Here is a 22,886-nt window from a genome sequence, read left to right as displayed (position 1 = left end):
GCAAATATCTGCCGGTGCAAACATCATATCTATCTGTGCAAATTCTGACAAATGGTCCCAGAAAACACTTAGATTGGCAAAATCGAGCCATTTATGGCCCAAATCCAACGCTTTGAAGTAACAAAAATCCCAAGTCATGGGGAGTGAATATTTTGGCAAGGCAAAAAAAGCAGGGAACAATGAATTTTTGGCCAGTCAACGAGGGGAGGGAGCGATTTTTGGCACGCATTGTATGGCACCTTTTCAAAAATATATTCAAAAATGACTTGAAAATGGTAGGCCCCTCACGGAAACGTTCAGGTCTAACCTCGTGGCCTGACTCTTGCACACGTGCATGGGATGAATTCGAGAAATATGGACACTTGTATTTTCTTGATAGGGGTAGGGTTATGTTATGATTAGGTGGCTCAAAATAGATCAACAAATTACGGTAAACCAGGCGCGTGCCCACTGCCCAGGGAGTGGGGCTTTGGGGCCTGCAGCCCCGGGTCAAAAAAAAAAAAATGAGGGAGACAGAGAGAGAAAGAGAGAGGGGAGGGGGAGGGGAGGGACAGAGCAGTGGCATAGCCAGGCCCGTTTTTTTGGGGGGGAGGGGGGTGCTGATTTTGAAAAAGTGGTTCTTTTTTTTCCAGGGGGCGGTTTTGTAAAAAGTGGACCTTTTTCACAAACTTTGGACCTTTTTTTGAATAAAAAAGCATAAAAAACATATTTTTTTTGCTCGCTATGGTCGCAAATTAGGATTTTTTGGGGGACTTTTGCCCCACCGCACGGCCCACTCTGCGTACGGGCCTGGGCATATCCAGTGGGGCAGTATAGTGCCCCCTAAAAAATTGAAGGGCAGAAAAGGGAGGGAAAAGGAAAAGGTCTACTTTTTCGGTCTGATTTTCCAAAAATTGAAAGAAATATCCCGACAACTGAAAACATATAAAATAATTGCCAATACCGGGACGAAAATGTTACAAAAATCAGGACAAAATATTAGCAAAACTGGGTTGAAAATTTTGTTTTGCCACAGCCACCCAGGCTCATTTCAATATCCGGGGATTTTTAGGCAAACGAAAGGGGGAAAAGTGGAAAGAAAACAAGGAAGAAAACAAGAAGAAACGAGGAAGAGTACGTTCTGAGTCATTGCGCATCACTGGAAATCCGTTCTAAAATACATATTATGCATTATCATGACATGGTTATATGGCCTATAGGCTATGCTTATGATGATGGTCGGAAAAATAAGTTAATAATAGGGGCCTAATGCAAAATGATGCACCAATTGGCTTTTAGTTTGAGGATAATATCCCCCTCACAAGTCGGGTCCGTTGAAATCTGTTATGCCCAAAATAATGCGAATAATAAGTGTAAACTTTTACACCAAATGACTTTATTGTGCCTTTCATAACTTTTTAAAATAATTATCCAACTTCTGAAGGAGCATATCCCCCTCAGGCACCCTTCTCCGTCAAAAAAGAAAAGGCTAACTTGCAAGTATCCATATAGGCCTAATTGAGCAGGTTCATACCCATGCAGAAGTCAGGTCCGCAGGAAATTTGTTAGGAATTATAGGCCTATATTTCATAAATATAATGACTATAGGCCTATTATAGCACATCCCCCTCAAGCACCCCTTGCGTCAAAACAGAAAAGCCTAAACTTAGGCTGAATTGGAGGAATTATTGAGCACGAGTGTTCATATAGGCCTAGGCCTAAAACTAAAATTCATGCTCAGTTGGAAATCTGTAAAAAATATATGTCTCGAAAATAACCAATAAACATGTAACACCAAATGGCTCCATTGGGGCTTTCACATTGAAAAAATGACTAATTGAGGGGGAGGCACATCGCCACTCAGACACCCCTAGCGGGGCTGCTGCGCCGATGTTCATCCTTTTGAAATTGTGTGTAGTTCAGCCCCCAACGGTCCCGGATTCTGGAAACGCCTAGTAATTCTAGTAGCCTAATAACGATGATAATAATTTTAAGAAATAAAAATGTTTTAATGAAACAGTGACAAAAAATGTTTCTAGTTTCTTCTTGGTATTGGTTGAAATTATTTCCATGAGTCGGGCCTGAACAATTAATTTTCTACTCCCCCCTATAATGTTGCAGTTCAAGTATGAGTACTCTATGAAATATTATTGTAAAAGTTTAGTGCATTCATCACCACGTGTTGAGTTTTGATGTGTCCGGACTCCGGAGAATTGAAAGTCTGCAAAATGTCGTCGAGGGAGCAAAGTTATTCTGCAGCATTTAAGCTCAAAGTTATGAAAAAGAGCAACATTTTTTTTAGCATTCTCCGATTTCTCACGTTCACTAGAAAGAGTGTATCCCGAGCCCGCGATTTAATTCATAAATTGGATAGTAAAATTAGCAGGAGCTAGCAGGCATTTGGGCTAGCTACAACCCTGATCATGCTGATTAGGCCTACTTGCAAAATTATTCCCGTTGCGCCAGTTCACGTTCACAATATTGTTTGCGGCTGGGTTTTGAGACTAGGGAGTATGTGATTTATGAGACGTCTTTGAATTATGATACTGTCAGGTGACTCGGCACTGAAGAGTCTTTGATATCAGAGACGTCTTTGAATTAGCAGTGCCCCCGAACTGATATCGCACATGAAAACAGACACATGTGCACAACCAGAGAAGATCCGATTTTAATCAGTTGAGCTGTTTCAATGAGTGTTATCTTGGTTTAATAGCTTTTAATGGGGTTTAAGTCCTGCAAAGGTCGAGATGAATTCTACTGTAGACATGACTGCATCATGCACTTATGTTTTGAACACTCATGCACTTTATGCTTAAAGCAATAATAACAGTGAAAATTGGTCCAAATATGGCTTCAATTGGGCCTTTACACCCCTGTGCCACACTCGATTAATTTTGAAAATGTTCTAAATCTTTTTTAAATCGGGCCGGTGGGTGGTGTGTGTGGGGATGTGTGTCATTGTACTTTATCCAAGTATTTCATGTACAGTTTTCTTAGGATCAAGCTTCGGTCCAACAACTTTATATAGGTCCTTTCTAAAGTAAAACAAACTGTTATTTAAGTAGATAGGCTTTCATGGTAGGATTCCATAACAACTGAATTTTATATTGGTCAAGCTTTCGTCAGAGCCACATCTGACGAAAGCTTGACCATTTTTACACAGTGACTGGATACAATAGTACTGCAGTTTCACACATTGACCGGCTGCACCGGTAATGTGATATCCGATGGCGCACCGTATATAAAATTAAGTTGATACTGTTATTTTTTCTAATTCACATCAAAATTGCCCCTAAAGTCTCTTCCTTGAACCAATTGACTTTTGCCCTTTGACCTACCATTCAAAGGCTCCTCTTTACGCTGAACTTTGGCCTCCAAGTTAAGCATACGTTTTGCAATCACATCACCAGGAGATGGTGCAACTTCTCCACCTATCATTTCATCAAATTCCCTAAATGTAATAATTATAATAATAATGATAATAATAAGCATTAATAAAGCACCTTCTGCATAGAAATGGTTCCATAGCTAGTAACAAATAAGAAAACATATATCTACCAAAAGACTTCAAAATGATGAACCTCCATCTACCTGAGGTCCCGCCTGAGGTATTATTGTAACCTGTCTACCCTGTCTACTAACATGACAGCTCTAGTTATCTAGTTATAACTTTTTTCCTAGTGAGTCAAATAGAAAAGTTAATACACAAAGGCAAAAGAAAGCAAATTATTAGTGAAGTAAATATAAAATACAACCTTTCACCATATTAGGGCTGTGCTGTAAGTGATCCTAAATGTGTCAATCGAAGTGGACCATACTGACGTGAATATTCTATTTTTTACCGTCTTCATTTTAGACTATTATGCGTATTGTATACTAATCCAACTTGTTTATTTTCTATTTTTTATTTTCTATAATCCTAGCTTATATAAACTGCAAAAGTTCATGGCCAACAGAAACTTATTTAACCCTCTCCACGTGGGTGTAGACTGCAGACGACAAGTTTCAAATTTCTTTATAAATTCAAAATATTTCAGAATTTCACATTTTCATGACAATATTTGGAATCAACATTTCAAATGCATTAGAATGAGTACAAACAAGCCTAGTATTGATGCAGTGGTTCTTGAGATCTAGCTCTTGAAATTTTAAGAAAATATCTCAGAATTTGCCTGCGGACTTTTTATGTTGAAGCCTATGGCCAACATGCAAATCATAAAATTTAGATTGCATACAACAATCACAGCTTCCAAACTTCCCTCTATACCTATAAAGATGGAACTCAGAGTTACCAAACATTTTCAGCCCAAATTGCCGGTCAAATCATCAAAGTTGTTGAATTTTGCTCTTACTTCTACGGGACATGAAATTACCAGAAGTCACGGGCGCCAATGTCTTAATATTTCCCAATTTTTTTTTCCTAAAGGACAAGAAATTGCCAAAGTCATATAAGGAAAATGTTTAGCAACCCTGCAGGAAGTCCCAATTCTTAATTTCTTTGATGCTCACCCTTCTTCGTCCTCCTTAGCCATTGACTTCATAACATCAAACATTTCACGGCCAAGTGCTCTAAACTTGTCACTTGTCTTCTTTATGCTTCGTTTGCCATCATTCATAGCTTGGCTGGAGAGTGAAAACAATTTATGTAGTAGATAAAGAGTGAGAAACAGACCATTGCCATAGATAATCTGTGTCTTGTTGAGGTATGGTGAGCATGTTAGATGCCGGGGTCTCGCCTTCCGAGCGAATAACATGCCAATTACTGGGCTGTGAATGTGGTCCGGGAAAATGGTCCATGTCAGTGCATTTTGCTGTTGTGTCAGTTGGACAACTGCTTGGTTACTGACATGTGTTTAGTAGAGTATTGAAGTAGGGGAAACATTTTGCTTATTTTATACCAAAAATATGAATTTAAATATAAAACATGAAAAAACAATCGCGACCCTCAATTCTCATATTTTTAGTGGGTCAGAATAGCGCAATACGACTTTTTTACACCTAATTGTAAACTCCATTTTGATTTGGGATGAAAATATTTTGAATCAGCTTTCCCCCCGTAAAAGGCAATATCTGCTAACACCAAGCTGGGCAGATACAGCATTTTGAATTATGGTGGTATTAAGAGATTGGGACTTGGTGATATGTCATCTAAGCAGGGTTGGCGGTGACCTGCTGAGTCCGGGGGTCCAAATTGGCAAATAAAGGGGTCCAGGCATCTAATTCTACACAGACGTACAAAATTAAGGGGTCCAAATCACGGGGACCTGCCAAATCAAGGAGTCCTGGACCCCAAGACCCCTTAAAACGCTACCCCTGCATCTAAGGCCCCCAAAAAAAAAGGTTCGTCTCAAAGCTTGCGCGCGCGTTTGTAAAATCCCACGATTTGACAAAAAACAAATGCGTAAATTTTTTTATTTAAAAAAAATAATTCGGCGAAAAGTCGGGAAAAAATCAACTTTTTTCTCAAAATACCAAAAAAAACCCAACTCGCATTTCGCATTTGTTTTTAAATTTCTTGTGAGCTTTGAGACAAACCTTTTTTTTTTTTGCCTAATCATCTTACTATGCATTTCTCTCCATCTCAACTTCTTCTTTTATCTTATCCTTCATATCCTCTTCACTTAACACATTCTTTTCCTGCAACATAAGCAAAACAAAAAGAAATAACGATTGAAGATATTTTAGCACAAAAGTAAACAAAAAGAATGAGTAATTTTACTGAATTTAACTGGGATATAATCTACAAAACCTATGGCATGTAAGAGTGTGATTTTGAGATTATGCATTACATGATCATTTGTCTTTTTAAAGGCACTTCTTGTAAATCATTTGGCTCATTTAGATCATCAGATTACGGTATAGAGTCAGACGATTGTTAATTTCTGGGAATGGCAGATTTCAATAGATCTTTTAGTAAAACAAGCCAATAGGTTTTTGAAAAAACTGGTCTGATGGCTTTAAAAGGTATCGCCCCTTTAAATGCTGGAATACCTTATTTTCTGCTTGCCCAGTGCACTTTGTCCTTATATATTTTATCAACATCTCAGTAAGGGTACAAATATTTGTCTAATTTCTCCCTCAAGAAGTATTATAAACAAGAAGTTTCTGTTATTTACCAGTGTTGTTTGCACATCATAAAGCCAGTCTCCAACTTCATCCATCAACTGAAAATATCCAAAGAAAAAAGAGAAAAGATATAATAACATAGGGATAAGTATAAGTATATACGCAGCATTCAGTAAACACAAATGTCTTAGAGAAAAAGTTTAAATGTGAGGTTTTCCAAAGGTATAAAACTGTTGAATAACATTCAAACACATTTTTGATTTTTGAAAACATACTGCAAATCATTCTAAGGCAATGTTATTTAAGTCTTGACAAAATATTTTGCAAAAACGTTTGCCAAATATATTCTACAATACAATTTTGACAACATTTATAAAATGTTGTTGCAACATTTTTAAAATGTTGTTGCAGTGTTTTTAAATATCAAACATTTTAAAAACGTTTGTATGACCTTTACATAACCCGACACTTTGATCGAAAACAAAAACCAGTTGATAACACTTTTATAACAGTTTAAAAACAATTTTGCCATGTATTATTATCAAAAGGGTCATTCAAATTGTAAATTCTTGGGCTTGCATCATTTATTTCCAATATAGCAATTCTTACCGTCTCTCTTCTGATACTGATTTGCAGAAACTCATGAATGGTGTCCAAAATATTTTGCTTGTGTAACATCTGTATAAATAAACATAAAAAAGTCACCTAGCATGTCACAAAAAATGTGAATATAAGTCATAACAATGTCAAAACCTTAATAGGATGTATCTTCAATGCATAACAATGTTATCTTCAGTAGATAGCAATCTCTAAATATTGAATTCTCCCGATCTTAAAATATGTCACCATTCACCACAAATGGCTTGTATATCAGCATTTCTACTTTTTGAATATTTGGACAGGCAACTTTTCCTCAAAATAAGCTTCACATTGATACATTACATGTCCCTGTTGCTTGAATAAGGTAGTAAAAATCAGTATAAGAGTTGGGACATCCTTTCCTTTCTATTGGTTTTTTTTTCATTGTTGTCGAGAGGTTCAATGGAACAGTAGATATCAATCTCTTGACATTGAAATATAATTATGCTGTCTTCAGAAAGATAACAATCTCTTAACATTAAAATATATGATATCTTCAGTACATAACAATCTCTATACATTGAAATATATACTATCATCAGCAAAAAACAATCTCTTAACACTGACATATATGCTATCTTCAGTAGATAACAATCTCTAGATATTGAAATATGCTATCTTCAGTAGATAACAATCTCTTAACATTGAAATGTATGCTATCTTCAGTAAACAATCACTTAACATTGAAATATATGCTATCTTCAGTAGATAACAATCTCTCTTAACACCAACATATGTGATGCGATCAAGCAAAATGAGTCGGATGTCGGAAATATTGATTTTGAGATATAGGCAACAATAGTATTCAACTTCCTTTGTATTTGATTGTTCTGAAAGACACTAAAATGATGATATCTCTGGAACCATGAGTCTAATTATGATGGAGATTTTAGTAAAACAAAGCTCTGAGAATGGCTCATGTAATGAAATTGAAAACTGAATTATGATTTTGATCGACATCGGACTCATTTAGCTTGATCGCATCACATATATGCTATCTTTAGTAAATAAGAATCTCTAAACATTGAAATATATGCTATCTTCAGTGGATAACAATCTCTTAACATTGAGACATATGCTATCTTCAGTAGATAACAATCTCTCTTAACGCGGCTGTGTACTCTAGCCATTGTTTCTTTCTCAAAATTGAGTTTTTATGATATGTTTGTACCTTGTTATGTTTTTTATAAATACAAGGAATGAAAATCCAGATTTGTAAACTCCAACTGCAATATTTTAAGGATTTTATTTCACTATTCCACTCGTGTTTGAAATTGAAAAAGGAAAGAAAATCTTTGTTGTACCAGCAAGGTACACGCCATAACAACTCATCGCGTTGCGTGTCATCGCGCAATTTGTTAACGCACAAATACGCTGACGACACGCTGACGCTTATTTGCATGCGCGCGCGATCTTATGGAAACACCACGGAAGCACTGATTTCACAAAAACCTAGTGGTCAAATGGCTCCGCTTTAGCTGATAAAATGTGGGTTTTTTCAAGTTCTTTCCCCGATTTAAATATCAAGTTATGAATGGATTTCGCTCAAACTTCTCAAGGGGCTGTGGATTTACCCGATGTTCACGTAATATAAGTTTCAAAAACGAAAACTGTCGCATTCTCCTGTGAGATTCGATGAAAGTGCAAAATGTGACCACTTTAAACTTCAACGGCCATTATTTCAATGTTCATTTTCTCGGTAAAATGACGATTTAGGTACACGATAACTCAATAAATACAGCATCTATAGGTAAGCAAATATGATCATCGTAAAAGCATGATCGACTCAAGAAACAGTTTTCTCATTTTTTTATATTTTGGTCTATTTCCGATTTTGGGCATCATTTTGTGCAAATAGGCGTTTTTGAATTTTAAAAAGTTCATTTTGATGCCTTATATGGTCAATATCTCAAAAAATAAGGCCAATGTCAAAAAAATAAAAAAAACGTTTTTGGAATGGAGCCTCAAGATTGAGCTAAAAACAAAATAAAATATTTTGGAAAGAGTGTTTTTTGTTATGATGTACCTAACAAATATTGCCAAAACTCACTTTTTTGTGATTTTCTTCAAAATTGTTGTTTTTACCCCAAATCTGTATTTATATTAAGATTTATTGATGTCTTGCCTTCATAAAAATGTATACTTTTATATGTTTTATGCGAATAATTACAAAGTTATTGCACTTTTACTACATGCATGTCTGAGAGTACACAGCCACCTTAACACTGACATATGCTATCTTTAGTAGATAACAATCTCTGGACATTGAAAAATATGCTATCTTCAGAAGATAACAATCTCTTAACATTGAAATATATATCTTCAGTAGAGAGCAATCTCCCAATCTTAAAATATGTCACCGTTCACCACAAATGGCTTGTAACATCAGTATTTTCACTTTTTGAATTATTGGACAGGCAACTTTTCCTCAAAATAAGCTTTGCATCGATATATTACATGTCCTTGTTGCTTGAACCTTAACACTCTTAACACTGACATATATGTTATCTTCAGTAGATAACAATCTCTTCACATTGAGATATATGCTATCTTCAGCAGATAACAACCTCTTAACACTGACATATATGCTATCTTCAGTAGATAACAATCTCTTCACATTGAAATATATGCATCTTTAGCAATCTCTTAACATTGAAATATATATCTTCAGTAGATAACAACCCCTAAACATTGAGATATATGCTATCTTCAGGAGATAACATCCTCTTAACATTGACATATATGCTATCTTCAGTAGATAACAATCTCTTGATATTGAAATATATGCCATCTTCAGTGGATAACAATCTCTTCAGTAGATATCAATCTCTTAGCATTGAAACAATGCTATCTTCGGTAGATAACAATTTCTTAACATTGAAATATATGATATAACAGTAGATAACAATCTCTAAACATTGAAATATAATGCTATCTTCAGTAGATAACAATCTGTAAAGCCATAATGTGTGATTTGCTTCACAGCGACACCCTTAATTTTACTTGGATTTCTACATTTTGCATAATTATAATGCCCAGTGGAGTACTAAAATACCATGTAAAAGACAAAGCATAAAATGCTTTAATAACAGTAAAATTTAACTTTTTATATTAAAACCGGGGAGATCTCTTAACATTGAAATATGATACCTTCAGTAGATAACAATCTCTTAACATTGAAATATATTCTTTCTTCAGTACATAACAATCTTTAGATATTGAAATATATGCTATCTTCAGTAGATAACAATCTCTTAACACTGTGCTATCTTCAGTAGATAACAATCTCTAGACATTGAAATATATGCTATCTTCAGTAATCTTTTAACATTGAAATATATATCTTCAATAGATAACAATCTAAACATTGAGATATATGCTATCTTCAGCAGATAACAACCTCTTAACACTGACGTATATGCTATCTTCAGTAGATAACAATCTCTAGACATTGAAATATATGCTATCTTCAGTAGATAACAATCTTTTAACATTGAAATATAAGCTATTTATAGTAGATAACAATCCTGAAACATTGAAATATGTTACACAATCTGGTCCGTTGAGGCCAAAGGCGGCAAATTTGAAATTGAGATAAAGGCAAAAACATGGAGTAAAAACAATAAAATGCTTAAGAAAAAAAACCTTAATTTTCCATCTCTTAACATTGAAATATGCAATCTTTTATCTTTTTATTTCTACATTTTGCATAATTATAATGCCCAGTGGTGTATTAAAATACTATAACAGTAGATAACAATCTCTAAACATTGAAATATAATGCTATCTTCAGTAGATAACAATCTGTAAAGCCATAATGTGTGATATGCTTCACAGCGACACCCTTAATTTTACTCGGATTTCTACATTTTGCATAATTATAATGCCCAGTGGTGTACTAAAATACCACGTAAAAGACTAAGCATGAAATGCTTTAATAACAGTAAAATTTAACTTTTATATTAAAACCGGGAGATCTCTTAACATTGAAATATATGATACCTTCAGTAGATAACAATCTCTTAACATTGAAATATATGCTATCTTTAGTGGATAACAATCTCGTAACATATGCTATCTTCAGTAGATAACAATCTCTTAACACTGTGCTAGCTTCAGTAGATAACAATCTCTAGACATTGAAATATATGCTATCTTCAGTAATCTTTTAAAGGAGTATTTCGTGATCCTAGCATCCTCTTTTTATGACATTTTTCAGTAGATATCCATGAAAAAAGCTTATTCCCAAAGTTTCAGTTGATTCCAATTTTGTGTTTGCGAGTTATGCATGATTATGTGTATTACACTGCTCCATAGACAATGTGTTGGAATTACATTCTGGTATACCAGAACGAAATTCAAATTTCACGATATCTTTGCTAAACGAATTAATCTGTAAAAAACTTCAGTAGATAACAATTTCTAAATATTGAGATATATGCTATCTTCAGCAGATAACAACCTCCTAACACTGACATAATTATATGCTATCTTCAGTAGATAACAATCTCTAGACATTGAAATATATGCTATCTTCAGTAGATAACAATATCTTAACATTCAAATATATGCTATCTTCAGTAGATAACAATATCTTAACATTGAAATAATATATGCTATCTTAATTATATTTAGGCACATGCATATTTGCCTACATAGAGTTAAAGAGAGCCCTCAAGGATTATTTTCAGACTTTCTGGTTGGATGGGTTTTCATCTCTAGGCACATTCTCCGATAAAGCGTTCAAAAAGCCAAATTTGTGTCGCCCATAGTTTCAAGTCGTATTCAGACTTGTTTCGTCCTTAAGAAATGACTTTTTTTAATATAACTAATACTTAGGAGTTGCTTTCTAAAATGTGTGAGGCTAGAGGTTCTAACATGCCTAGAAAGTATAAAACAATAAAGCTGATTATGCATATCCATTGTTTTCCTCCATGTCGCCAGCCAAGGTGCGACCGTATAATGTGTCCCTGTTCGCTATACATGCGCGCATTATAATGGATTATAGGTACTTTTCATTAGCTGGTATCATGCCCTAATTATAAAGTATAAAACATCACAACGCAGGTTATTAAATTTTTCCAACAGGTCTTTGAGACTATGTCGCCAATATTGTTCACAGATACGTTACCATATTTCTAATGGATAGCAATCTGTCAAAATAACTAGCTATATGAATGTTCTCCTATGTGATGGGTCAAGCAGGCTCCATAGTTATATTATATATGTGGTACATAACACAATGGTTTCAAAGTAAAAAAAATCAGGTCTATTAACGGCAAAAAATCCTGACGTTACGTTGATGCGTGCACAGATACGTTACCTAAATTCTACTCCCCTCGAAAAACGCTGTGATAAATGAAACCAAATACCATACCAGACTTTAGTACTTTGGGTGATGACTGATCAAGTATGAGTATTAAGTCGGTAAGTTTTTACACTTGCACGATTAAGACCAAAGTGTGAAAAGGCTTCACAGATACGTTACCACTGATACGTTACCACCAATGCGTACAAGTAATATTGCTCAAAAATTAAGTATTGTTGAAAAATCACCCATGCATTGTTTTGTACTCTGAAACTATTAAAGTTTACGATTCTGAATGATTTTCATGAATTCTTCGTGGTTGGAATTTTGCAATTTGCGAGACCAAACTTGGACGCTTTATCGGAGAATGGGCCTCTAGAGGGGGCTATTATTGATTCTCAGCAGTCTTCATCAGGTGATGAGCTAATTTGCATATTGCCTGGCGGAAAATTTTAAAGTGCCACATGTACACATGTGGCATCTTCATTGGGCAGGCTGCTTGGAAATAGAATCACTTTTGTGAATGCTGTTGGAGTATCAACACCTTGGACAAGTTTGCTGCTGACAAGAAGCAGTTTGTAATTTTTTCATCGGTTACTGCATGGAGATAGAAGATTTTCTTAATTTTTCATCGGTGACTGTGTGGAGATAGAAGATTTTCGAATTTTTTCATCGTTGACGGAGTGGAGATAGAAGATTGTCTGAATTTTGACTGTGTCGGACATCGAGTACGGTGTGGAGAGAGAAGAGATCCTCAGTATCAGTAATTGGAATACTGGTAGGTTGAATTGAAATTTTTTTGTGATACATGGGGAAAGTCAATTATTATCGTTGCATTTCGTTATCACTGCTGTGTAGCCAATTTGAGAGAGAATAGTATGCCTGTTATGGGAGCATGGTATGGTGTTTAGCCGTGGGTGCTTAAATTTTGTTGTATTTTTACGCTTGAGTTATTGGGCAGATGGGGCAGTGGTGAGAGGGCTCCGACATGGGAATCACATGTTTGAATCCTGCTGCAGCACATTTTTCCTATTCATGCAGAGTCATATTATTTGGGTTAAGTTTCTTCTCTTCGCTCAGGAAGAAGAAGAAAAAAAAAAAAAAAAAAAAAAAAAAAATGATATAGTTTATATTATAAGGGTTTTATGATTGCAATTCATATACTGCTTGTCAGCGAACCAAGGTGGTATTTCTTTGATTTTTAATTTTGTATGACCAAATGGTGTACAAGTTCAATTTTGCTAATGGCTAGCATGTGTCTCAGTTCATTTGTAGATCCTAGGAGGCCGAAAGCAAGACGTGGTCGGAGCTGTCGGTGGGCCAGTGCGACAAGGAAGAAGTTTGGGTCAACAACGGCGACAGATGGCGGAGCCGCAGCTTGAGGAACCATTCCAACTTCTGCGGCAAGGGACTGAAGAAGCTCAGCACCAGTCTCTTCGAGTTGCCAGTCCTCAAAGACGAGTTTCCGAGAGTACAGGTACCCCAAGCTCAAAAATCCAGGGCCTTCCTGTGGTCTAGGGCAATGTCGCCCAAACAGTAGTGACGGGATGTTAAACCCCACAAATGGTGAGTTCAATAGTATGCCTCATTTTGCTTTTGTTAATAATGAAACGTTGGGTTGGGGATGAATAAGGTACAAAGCATAACCAAATTCTATGAATGCCACACAGACAAACATAAAGTCTGAAAAATCAGTGAAGCAGAAATGCGCACTAAAGCAGCGCATGTAAATCCATCATACAGGTGAAAGCACTTTACTAACTTTATCATGTAAATATCCATTGAGGAAGTTTTGTTTGAATACTGTCGGAGAAAGGGTGAGTTTAAGGGATTGGTCAAGATCATTCCAGAGGAGAGCACCATGTGTTTTGATGGTATTTCTAGCATAAACCGTATTAAATAATTGGATGTGAAAGTCGTTAGAATGTCTGGTATCGTGGGTATGGATGTCATCATTAGTAGTAAAGAAGTTTTCGTAGAGGTCATCTGGTAGCATTTTGTAATGAAGTTTATGCATAAAAATTGCTGTTTGAAATTTGAACATGTCATGGATTTTAATGGCATTTAATTGGTGGAAAAGTGGGTCAGTGGTAGGAGAAAAAGAGAATCCAGATTGCGTTGTTTTTATCTGCCCATACAATTGCACAGTAAGTTAAATAGGGAAGGGCAATTGTATTTTATAAGGTTTGCAAAGATGTCTCCGGTAGAAAAGGGCGGTCTTTACGTATAATACCATTACAATTTTGACACACTTTTAGTGACGTGTATAGTGTGGGGATTTCCAGCTGAGGTTATCATCAATAAGTAGGCCTAGAAATTTGGTAGTATGAACCAGATTTAATTCTGTGTTATCTATTAGTACTTTTATATTTGTTTCAGATTTATTATTGTATTTATTTCTGAAAGCATGAGTGAACATTTAATTTAAACCAATTTGATATTAAATTAAGCTTAGCATTAAAAATGTTTCGAGGTGATGGTGATTTTAATGCGAAAAAAGTAAGTTGGTATCATCTGAAAAAAGGATAAAGTGTGGGACTTTGGAACAAAGGGGAAGGTCATTAATATATAATAAGAAGAGGAGGGGACCAAGAATTGACCCCTGTGGAACTCTGCACGCGATATTAGTGAGAGGAGAAACTGCTTCATTCAATACCACACATTGTTTCCAATCACTGAGATAATTTCGAATCCATGTATTGGCCAGACCTCTGATACCATAATGATCGAGTTTGTTCAAAAGGATGCTGTGGTTTAAGGTATCGAATGCCTAATTACTGAGGTCAAGGAAAATGCCTGCTACGTGTTGCTTTTTATCAAGGTTTTCGGCAATTTTGCAATAAAGCTCTTAGAATATCATGAAGTGAAATAAAATTTAAAATACGATTATAAATGACTTTCAAGAAGTTTGATAGTGATGGTAGAATTGATATAGGCCTATAATTAGAGAAATTGTCACAATCGTATACTTTAAAAATGGGTGTGACTTTAGCAATTTTTAGTTTTGTGGGTACAATACCGGATGATATCGAGGAATTGGAGATGTGGGTGAGAGTAACGCTTATTTCGAAGATAATCGGGTTTTGATTGAGCCAACTTCAATCAAAACCAAAATTGTCATTGGCGTAATAAGCCCTGGGTTGTTGAAAAGGGTTTCATTGTCCTGTAGATCAATAAAAGGTGGAGCTATGCGTGTTGTGACATCAGGCCGACACCTGTTGTGCATCCATGCCCTGGGTCGAGTCGCGTGCCAGTAGCCAATCATAGGCAGCGGTTCTGGGGGCGTGGCCGTTTTGTCAGAAAATATTGCCGGGAAAATTCATAAGCTGTTTTGATACCATCCGAAGAGGTCAGGAAAATTTTAAAATTTTATTGAAGGAAGCCTACGGCACGTCACCAAGTGTTTTGGAGACAGAAACTGGAAATAATGATTGGGATATCGTGTATTAATTTCGCAAAATTAAGAAGGATATAAACCGTAAAATATTGCGAACCGAAATAGAACTTGAACTTCCGACGGTATCCATCGTGTACAATGGGTCGTGAAAGATGTACGAGAAATCAATTTTCTTCACATTCGTTACGGACGTAAAAAGTGATGTTGTAAAATCGACATTTATTCATGGTGGTTGACTAAACAGTGCCGTGACTTCGGGTTTTAACAAGTTGACAATCTAGTATTTATCATCGTGGATTTGGCGTATCGTCAGCGGAGAAGTGAGAAGAAAAGGCGCCATCTTGTATTCAGACGCCGAGATTGGACAACTTTAATCATGGCGATACTTGGAAAACAAGGGTGAGAAAATTATAGTAGACATGATTATGAATTAGATGCGGTAATTTGATGGGAATTTGATGTGTTGATATAATTAATCTAAGCTGTTAAATGGGTCTGTATACATTAATCAAATGCCCCGGGTGAAAACTGACTTCATATTTAGCCGCGGCGAATAATTGTTTATTAAATCCAGTGAATCAATTTACTGAAATCCAGGTTGAGATCATGTGATCGCTCTTTTTATGAATGTAACAGGCATAGAATCTTTGACACGATTATAATTGAGGTTGTTTAGGTTTAATGTACCGTAATAAAAATTGATCAATAAATTTGACTATCGAGCTATAGTAGTTACATAATTCACCTATTTGGGCGAAAATAATGAGCAAAATATTGATGTAAATTTTGACGACGCGCTGGGATACGAGTTTGCTGTTGTCACAAAACTTCCGGGTTGCATTTCTAGATTTCCGTACGTTCATTCCCAAATTGTAAATCAAAAATTGTTATCTCATCCGTAGTGGGTTTTTCGTTACTTGTTATAATTGATACATGGTTTTTCTAACAAATAAGAAAAACTGATTGAAAATTTCACGAATTTCGGCGAGTTATAAATTATCACAACACAATTTACTTTAGTCTAACATTGCATTAAAAACACAGTTAGATCGCGTTCATGCAAGCAGTTTGATGTTTGTCCTCCAACATGGGGGTGACCTTAGTTGCTCAGTGAGGCGGGGCTTACATATTAATTGGGTGTGACGTAGGATTGAATACCTTGGGCTGATGGCTGTTCAAGGTCATTAAAAATAAATACATGAATATAGATCGTGGGTTTTTCAGGAAACGCGGTGAATATGAATAGGATTGCGCAATACATTTAAGCAAAATCCCCGCCTGATCGGGAGTGAGGTCAGGAAATGGAACACAAATTATTGACAGATGCAATTTTTTGTTGGTCATCTCAGTTCAAGGTCATGCTGAAATCAAATAAGATGTTGGTTTCTTAAGATGGAGAAAAAGCACAAGAATGTAAATTAATAAATGGGGAAAATAGGTCCGGAAATAGGGAATGGGTGTTAGAATTCAGAAAAGGGGGCAAAATAAAGGTAAGAACGAAATAAATAATAATAATAATAAATAAATGAAATAAAAAATAGGGGAAAATAGATAAATAATTAAATAATTAAATAAAAGCAAATAAATAAAGAGAAAAAAAAAAAAAAAAAAAAAAGATTATAGGAAAAAAAAAAAAAAAAAAAAATTTTTAGATGGATAAAAATAGAAAGCAAATAAATGAAAAAAAATAATAATAAATTTGAAAAAAAAAAAATAATAATAATAGTTTTGAAAAAAAAAAAAATAATAATAATAATTAGGAAAAAAAAAATAAATAAATAAAAATATAGATGAATAAAAAATAGAAAAATAATAATAATAGCTATAAATAAATAATGATTGAAAAAAAAAAAAAAATAATGATTGAAGGAAAAAAAAAAAATTCTCGGAGGTTAAATAGACATCATCGGAGGTTAAATAGGCTAAGATTTTTGGATTTCAGAACTGCAAGTCAAAAATTTTATGTAAAAAGTCATCACAAGTCAGGTGAAGAATTTTCATGAAATATGGTAACATAGAACACAATGGAGAGGCACAATTTCTTGCGGGTCAAAATATATAAGGCAAGATCAATGGAATTGCAAAAATCTTGAGGTTAAATAAAATTAAAAAATAAAAATATAGGTCATCAAAGGACATCGAATGGCAAATATATAGCTAAAGTTAAATGACATTTTATGAAATATGCAGTTTCTTGTGTTCAAGGGTAATGTGAACCTATAAGATAGCTAGCAAATTCTATGACTATTGCAAGGCTATATGGGGGGGGGGGGTCACCTGATGATCAAATAAGTATTTATATAATATCAATGAATGTCAAAAAAGGGTTGGAGGCCGTGAAAGGGTGCAATAATGAAGGTCAATTGTGATCATTGGGATGGCAAATTAAGAAACTTTGGGAACTCATGAGATTGGGGTATATCGCAAGTTAACAATTCAAAAGGTAAATTTAGGTTGCAAGTTTAATTGGAAGCAGGAAGTAATGAAGCAATCAAACAAGTAAGCAAAAATGGAAGGAAAAATGCAATGAGAATTCGTAATGGGTTGGGAAAAGCAGTGGCAAAGACAGCAGTGACAAAACACTTTTTCTCCTTTTAATAATAATACTTTTTAGTAACAGCAGGAGCTCCTACAGGTTTCCTAATAGGAATAAAATAACTTTATTTTCATTCATATTCATTCATTCATTCATTCATTCATGTCATTCATATTTCATTTTGCTAAATCACCAATCAATAATACAATGTACATATACATATAATGTTTACATGTGCATGTATGGCAAGTTGGTTCCCTTTCTGTCTTTGTTTTTTCTAATTTATTTCAGAATATGGATATCTTATTGCTGGTGATTAGAAATGGAGGCTCTACGACAGCGAATTACAAATGTATGACTGACAATAATGGCCAAGACTATGTAAGATCCGAGAAGAAAAACACATGAATTGTTACAGTACTGAGACTACGGACAATTAATGCTGGTGATTAGAAATGGAGGCTTGTCATGTCCCGGAAACTTGTAATTAATGGTGGCTTCGAAACTGGTGCAAGGGGAAGGTGATACATTGAACATTTTGTTATCGGAAGCTATCAGATTCAACACCTAGTATCTGAGTCAACTCATGGCTACGATAAGTTGGAAGTATCAGTATCTTTGTTACAAACCATTGATCAAAATGAGCACAACACAAAGCCTATGGCATATCAAAATTGGGAACAGACGTATGAACCCAAATTACAATAATGGTTACTATGTGCTCTACGACAGCGAATTACAATGGATGACGAGAATGACTGACAACAATGGCCAGGGCTATGTAAGATCCAAGAAGAAAAACACATGAATTGTTACAGTGCTGATGTAAAGTGATGTTACAAACAACGGATATTATACATCGTAGGCGACTAAAGCAATTGCATAGGAAAAATAAAAAGATACAGTCGTATAACGATATTGGCATTTGACAATTTATCAAACAATAAAGCGATAACCAAATAAAACTTATTGCAGTATAGAAGATATCACTCTTGAGAAGTCGCCACACTTAAAACACCTAAAACTCTGTAATAGGTGGCAATTATAAGAAGAAAATAGTGATTGAACAATGAACATTGAATAATTAAATATTGATAGCAGAAATGCATGAAATGATTTAAAGGCCACAATTGAGTACTACTGCACCACTTTAATAATGAAGAGGGTAATCGTGTAAATGGCCCAGATGAATAAAAAATTGCAAACATTGGATTTAAAAAGGCAAAATATACAGGTATCATATCTATGTTAACGTCTTAACGAATCGGAAATTTGCAAAAAGAAAGAAAGTTGGGATTGATATTTGCTAGCCTATTCTACAGGTTATAATAAACACAAATATGTGAAAAATGGTGTATATATGTAAGGTAATAGGACACATAAAAAGCATATTTCTTCACCTTAATAAAGGCTCAAAATGTCCAGGTAAAGGGGTGCAAAATGCAGGTCAAATATTGCTATGGACAGCAAAGTGGAGTGCCATTTAACACAATACTTCATATTGTTAGATTTACTGGGGCCATAAATATGACCACAAAACGGGCAGAACTGTAAGCTCATATCATTCAGCCCTGATCAGTTAAATGATTGGTTAAATTGAAATAGAAGCTGGGATAATGCATTTTCAAATTAATGTAAAATGTGCAGAGGTCTGTGGGTTGGCACTGCACTATATATCCCAAATTTAACTGATCAATGCATTTCATGGCATGTTCCTGGTAGGGATGCTCTTTAGTAACTAGAACAGATACACGCTGCCATTGGGAGGTTTTCCTGTTTTTTCTCACCACGAGTTTTTTGTCCAGGTTTTTACTTTCCAATTTTCAGCTATCCGGTATTGTTGTTAGTAAATTCAAGGAGCACCAACTGTTCTCAATGCTTCAAATGCTTCAAAATTCAGTAGCCTTGTACACCCTATGTCTTTGCAGTAATGATAAACTGTGGATGTGGGCCTTCCTCTTTACGGGGTTAGGCAAGTCCCTAGATTAGGTCCTTGGTTGGCATTGTTTCTTTTGCTTTTTACCATTTTGTCCAATATATGAATCAAAATGGAGATACATTGCTGCATTTGAGGAAGTCATTGGGAATGTTTTCACATACTTAATATTTAATGTCAATTCCAAATTCCAAATTAGGCTGTTTGGAAATTGAATGGGGTTGTCCTAATTCGAAATGAGTAATGATTAGGTCCAAGCCAAATTATGCTGTTTGGGATTTGAAGTGGGTCGTCGCACTTCAGGACAGTAAATGGCATCAGATGATCTAGCTGTATGATTGCGTAAAAAGGTATCAGATGATATTGCTGTCTGGATACATATATGATTGCTGTCTGATACATAAAGCTCAGATGATATAGCCGTCTGAAGTGATATTAAAAGTATTAGATAATATAGACAGTTGATTTCCTGTCAACTGTGTATACTCTCAGATAATACAGCCGTCTGAGGTGATATTAAATGAGTAATTGTTTAAATCCTAGCCAAATTATGCTGTTTGGAGAATGGGACAGGTATCAGATGTTGTAGCTGTCTGATACATCTGAAGTAATATACCTCAGATGATATAGCTGTCTGAGGTGATACAAAAATGTATGTGATATTAAATTAAGTATGAAGAACACAGTTGACACTTGATCAACTGTGTAAATGAAAGGAAATAAAAGATTCGGATGGTAAAGATCCAGCTCCGCAATAGTTGTGTTTGATCTACTTATTGCGTCCATAGGACAATTGATTTTAGAAGATTAGAGCTTATTCCGGCTACACCAGAGCTATATGTGTTGTTTTTGAAGAGAGCTTGATAATTTCCTCAATTGATGTTGGGGAAAGGAAGAGTCTTTTGTTGTTTGGAAAGTCATTGAAGGTTGACGGGGAATTATTGTCGGGTTCGGTATTTTTTCGGCCAAAATGGTCCGATGTTTGTGACAAAGTCATTAAATTTCAATGCAATGTCTTTATGATTAATGGCATGACCGTCAACGGTATCAGTAAAGAAACGGAAATTTCAATTTTTTTTTTAATTTATAAATTTATAAATTTAGTTATTCCTACCTAAGAGTTTGCCACATTTATTTTTTCATGTTATGACTATGAAATTCAATTTCGGAGGTAATGCACAGTTTCTTTGAGTACGTAGCAGTGAGTATTAAATAGTTTCTATATTTGGTATATTTTATTTCATTCTCAACAGTGGGCTTAGAGATATATTTTTTATAGAGTCTGTCGTTAGTTTTAATCGATTTTATTAGGCCACTTGTACTGTAATCCATGGTCTCCGAGGTGATTTTTCTTTAGATAATTTAGTGGTCGTGATTGGACAGTGAATTCAGTCAAGATGGTTAATTTGTTATTGAATTCATTTTAAGCACCTTCTGTGTCATTGTTGTTTGTAATGAATGACCATTGACCAATCCACAAGTGCAAGAGCATTTTAAAACCTCTGATGCTATGGGAAAGTACTTGGAAGTTGCCTCCCAATCTAAAAAGATTTTGCCACTTTCAAGAGCATCCATTTCAGTCTCATTCACTTTGAATTGGTGCAGCAACAACTGCTGGGCAAATAGGCATATCGGACCAACCGATTCAGGCAATGGGATATGCATATGTTATATTGCATGGAAGCCTAAATGGGGGATCTGCAGGAGCTTCTAGTATCTTCAGATGACGTCCCTGACTTGCTTTTCTTTCACCTTGGGTGCAACAATTTGAATTTTATTAGCAGTTCAGGTAAAGCATTTCACTATTATGGTGAGCAACCTCTTCTCTTTCTGTGCGGAATTTTTGCCTCCTACCCAACTCATTTGGTCCTGCATATTCCCTCGGAAAATATATCGGGGGGGGGGCTACTTTTGTAGATACGATGGGTTGGAAGTTGACGCAAGTGAACAGGAATGCAAAAAATCTCTTCCTCAGGGCAGGTGGCAAGGCCATTGGCCATCCGGAAATCCATCCCTTTGGGTGCAGAATTTGTTTAGGGCGATAATGTTCATTGGGACACGCTTGGATTAGACTTGTTTGTCAATAACCTGAAAGGTGCTTGGGAGTTTTTCCACCTTCAACCTTAGGCCTTGGTATTTCCACATTGGATGCTGCAGTAAGCTTACAGACAGTTTGGGCGACATTGGTGGGCCCAAAAAGCGTCTTTTTGGGGTGGGTCAGTTTGTTTATAACAAGTTCATTATTCAGCAAATAAAGTAATAAGGTTAAGCAATGTTCAGGCTCTCCACAAGCACATTGTATCCAGTAAACGGATAATTTTAAATTCCAATTTGAAATGTTGGAATTTCACAATTCCATCAAAAAGAGACAATCCTTAAGTCACAATCAAAAATTACATAAGTTTGCAATTGCAATAATGCAACAATTAAAGAATAAGAAAGGAATCATCAAGTGCACAAGCACAAATACTGTAATTTCACAATGTTAATCTTAAAGAATAGTAAAACAATCGTCAAGTGCACACGCATGAATTTTATTGATTTTCACACATTGTCTTATAATGACCAAACCGTGTGCCATGAGCTTGAGTACTTGGCACATGTTGATTGTAGTCTGGTATGATCAGTATGATCATGGTCATCAGAAATAAACTTGCATTCACAAATGGCCATACATGTTGTGTTTTCAGCTTCTTTCTTGAGGTGTCTTATTTAATTATATTTAGGCACATGCATATTTGCCTACATAGAGTTAAAGAGAGCCCTCAAGGATTATTTTCAGACTTTCTGGTTGGATGGGTTTTCATCTCTAGAGGGGGCTATTATTGATTCTCAGCAGTCTTCATCAGGTGATGAGCTAATTTGCATATTGCCTGGCGGAAAATTTTAAAGTGCCACATGTACATTGTACACATGTGGCATCTTCATTGGGCAGGCTGCTTGGAAATAGAATCACTTTTGTGAATGCTGTTGGAGTATCAACACCTTGGACAAGTTTGCTGCTGACAAGAAGCAGTTTGTAATT

General features: G+C 35.4%; 1 protein-coding gene across 1 annotated transcript in view; it reads right to left on the bottom strand.

The window, feature by feature from the left end:
• LOC140155730 (uncharacterized) overlaps nucleotides 1–22,886 on the bottom strand; it is a 71,914-nt gene that overhangs the window by 44,100 nt on the left and 4,928 nt on the right. Inside the window, exons 4-8 of the mRNA XM_072178667.1 lie at nucleotides 6,655–6,723; nucleotides 6,096–6,143; nucleotides 5,543–5,616; nucleotides 4,489–4,602; nucleotides 3,318–3,430 (exon numbers count right to left, since the gene is read on the bottom strand). Of these exons, the coding sequence (XP_072034768.1) occupies nucleotides 3,318–3,430; nucleotides 4,489–4,602; nucleotides 5,543–5,616; nucleotides 6,096–6,143; nucleotides 6,655–6,723 (418 nt within the window). The remainder of the gene's footprint in view (nucleotides 1–3,317; nucleotides 3,431–4,488; nucleotides 4,603–5,542; nucleotides 5,617–6,095; nucleotides 6,144–6,654; nucleotides 6,724–22,886) is intronic.

This window comes from Amphiura filiformis, chromosome 6, assembly GCF_039555335.1.
Source record: "Amphiura filiformis chromosome 6, Afil_fr2py, whole genome shotgun sequence".
Taxonomy (NCBI): Eukaryota; Metazoa; Echinodermata; class Ophiuroidea; order Amphilepidida; family Amphiuridae; genus Amphiura; species Amphiura filiformis.
Note: the sequence above shows the minus strand (reverse complement) of the source record. Positions and strands in the feature narration are given on the sequence as shown.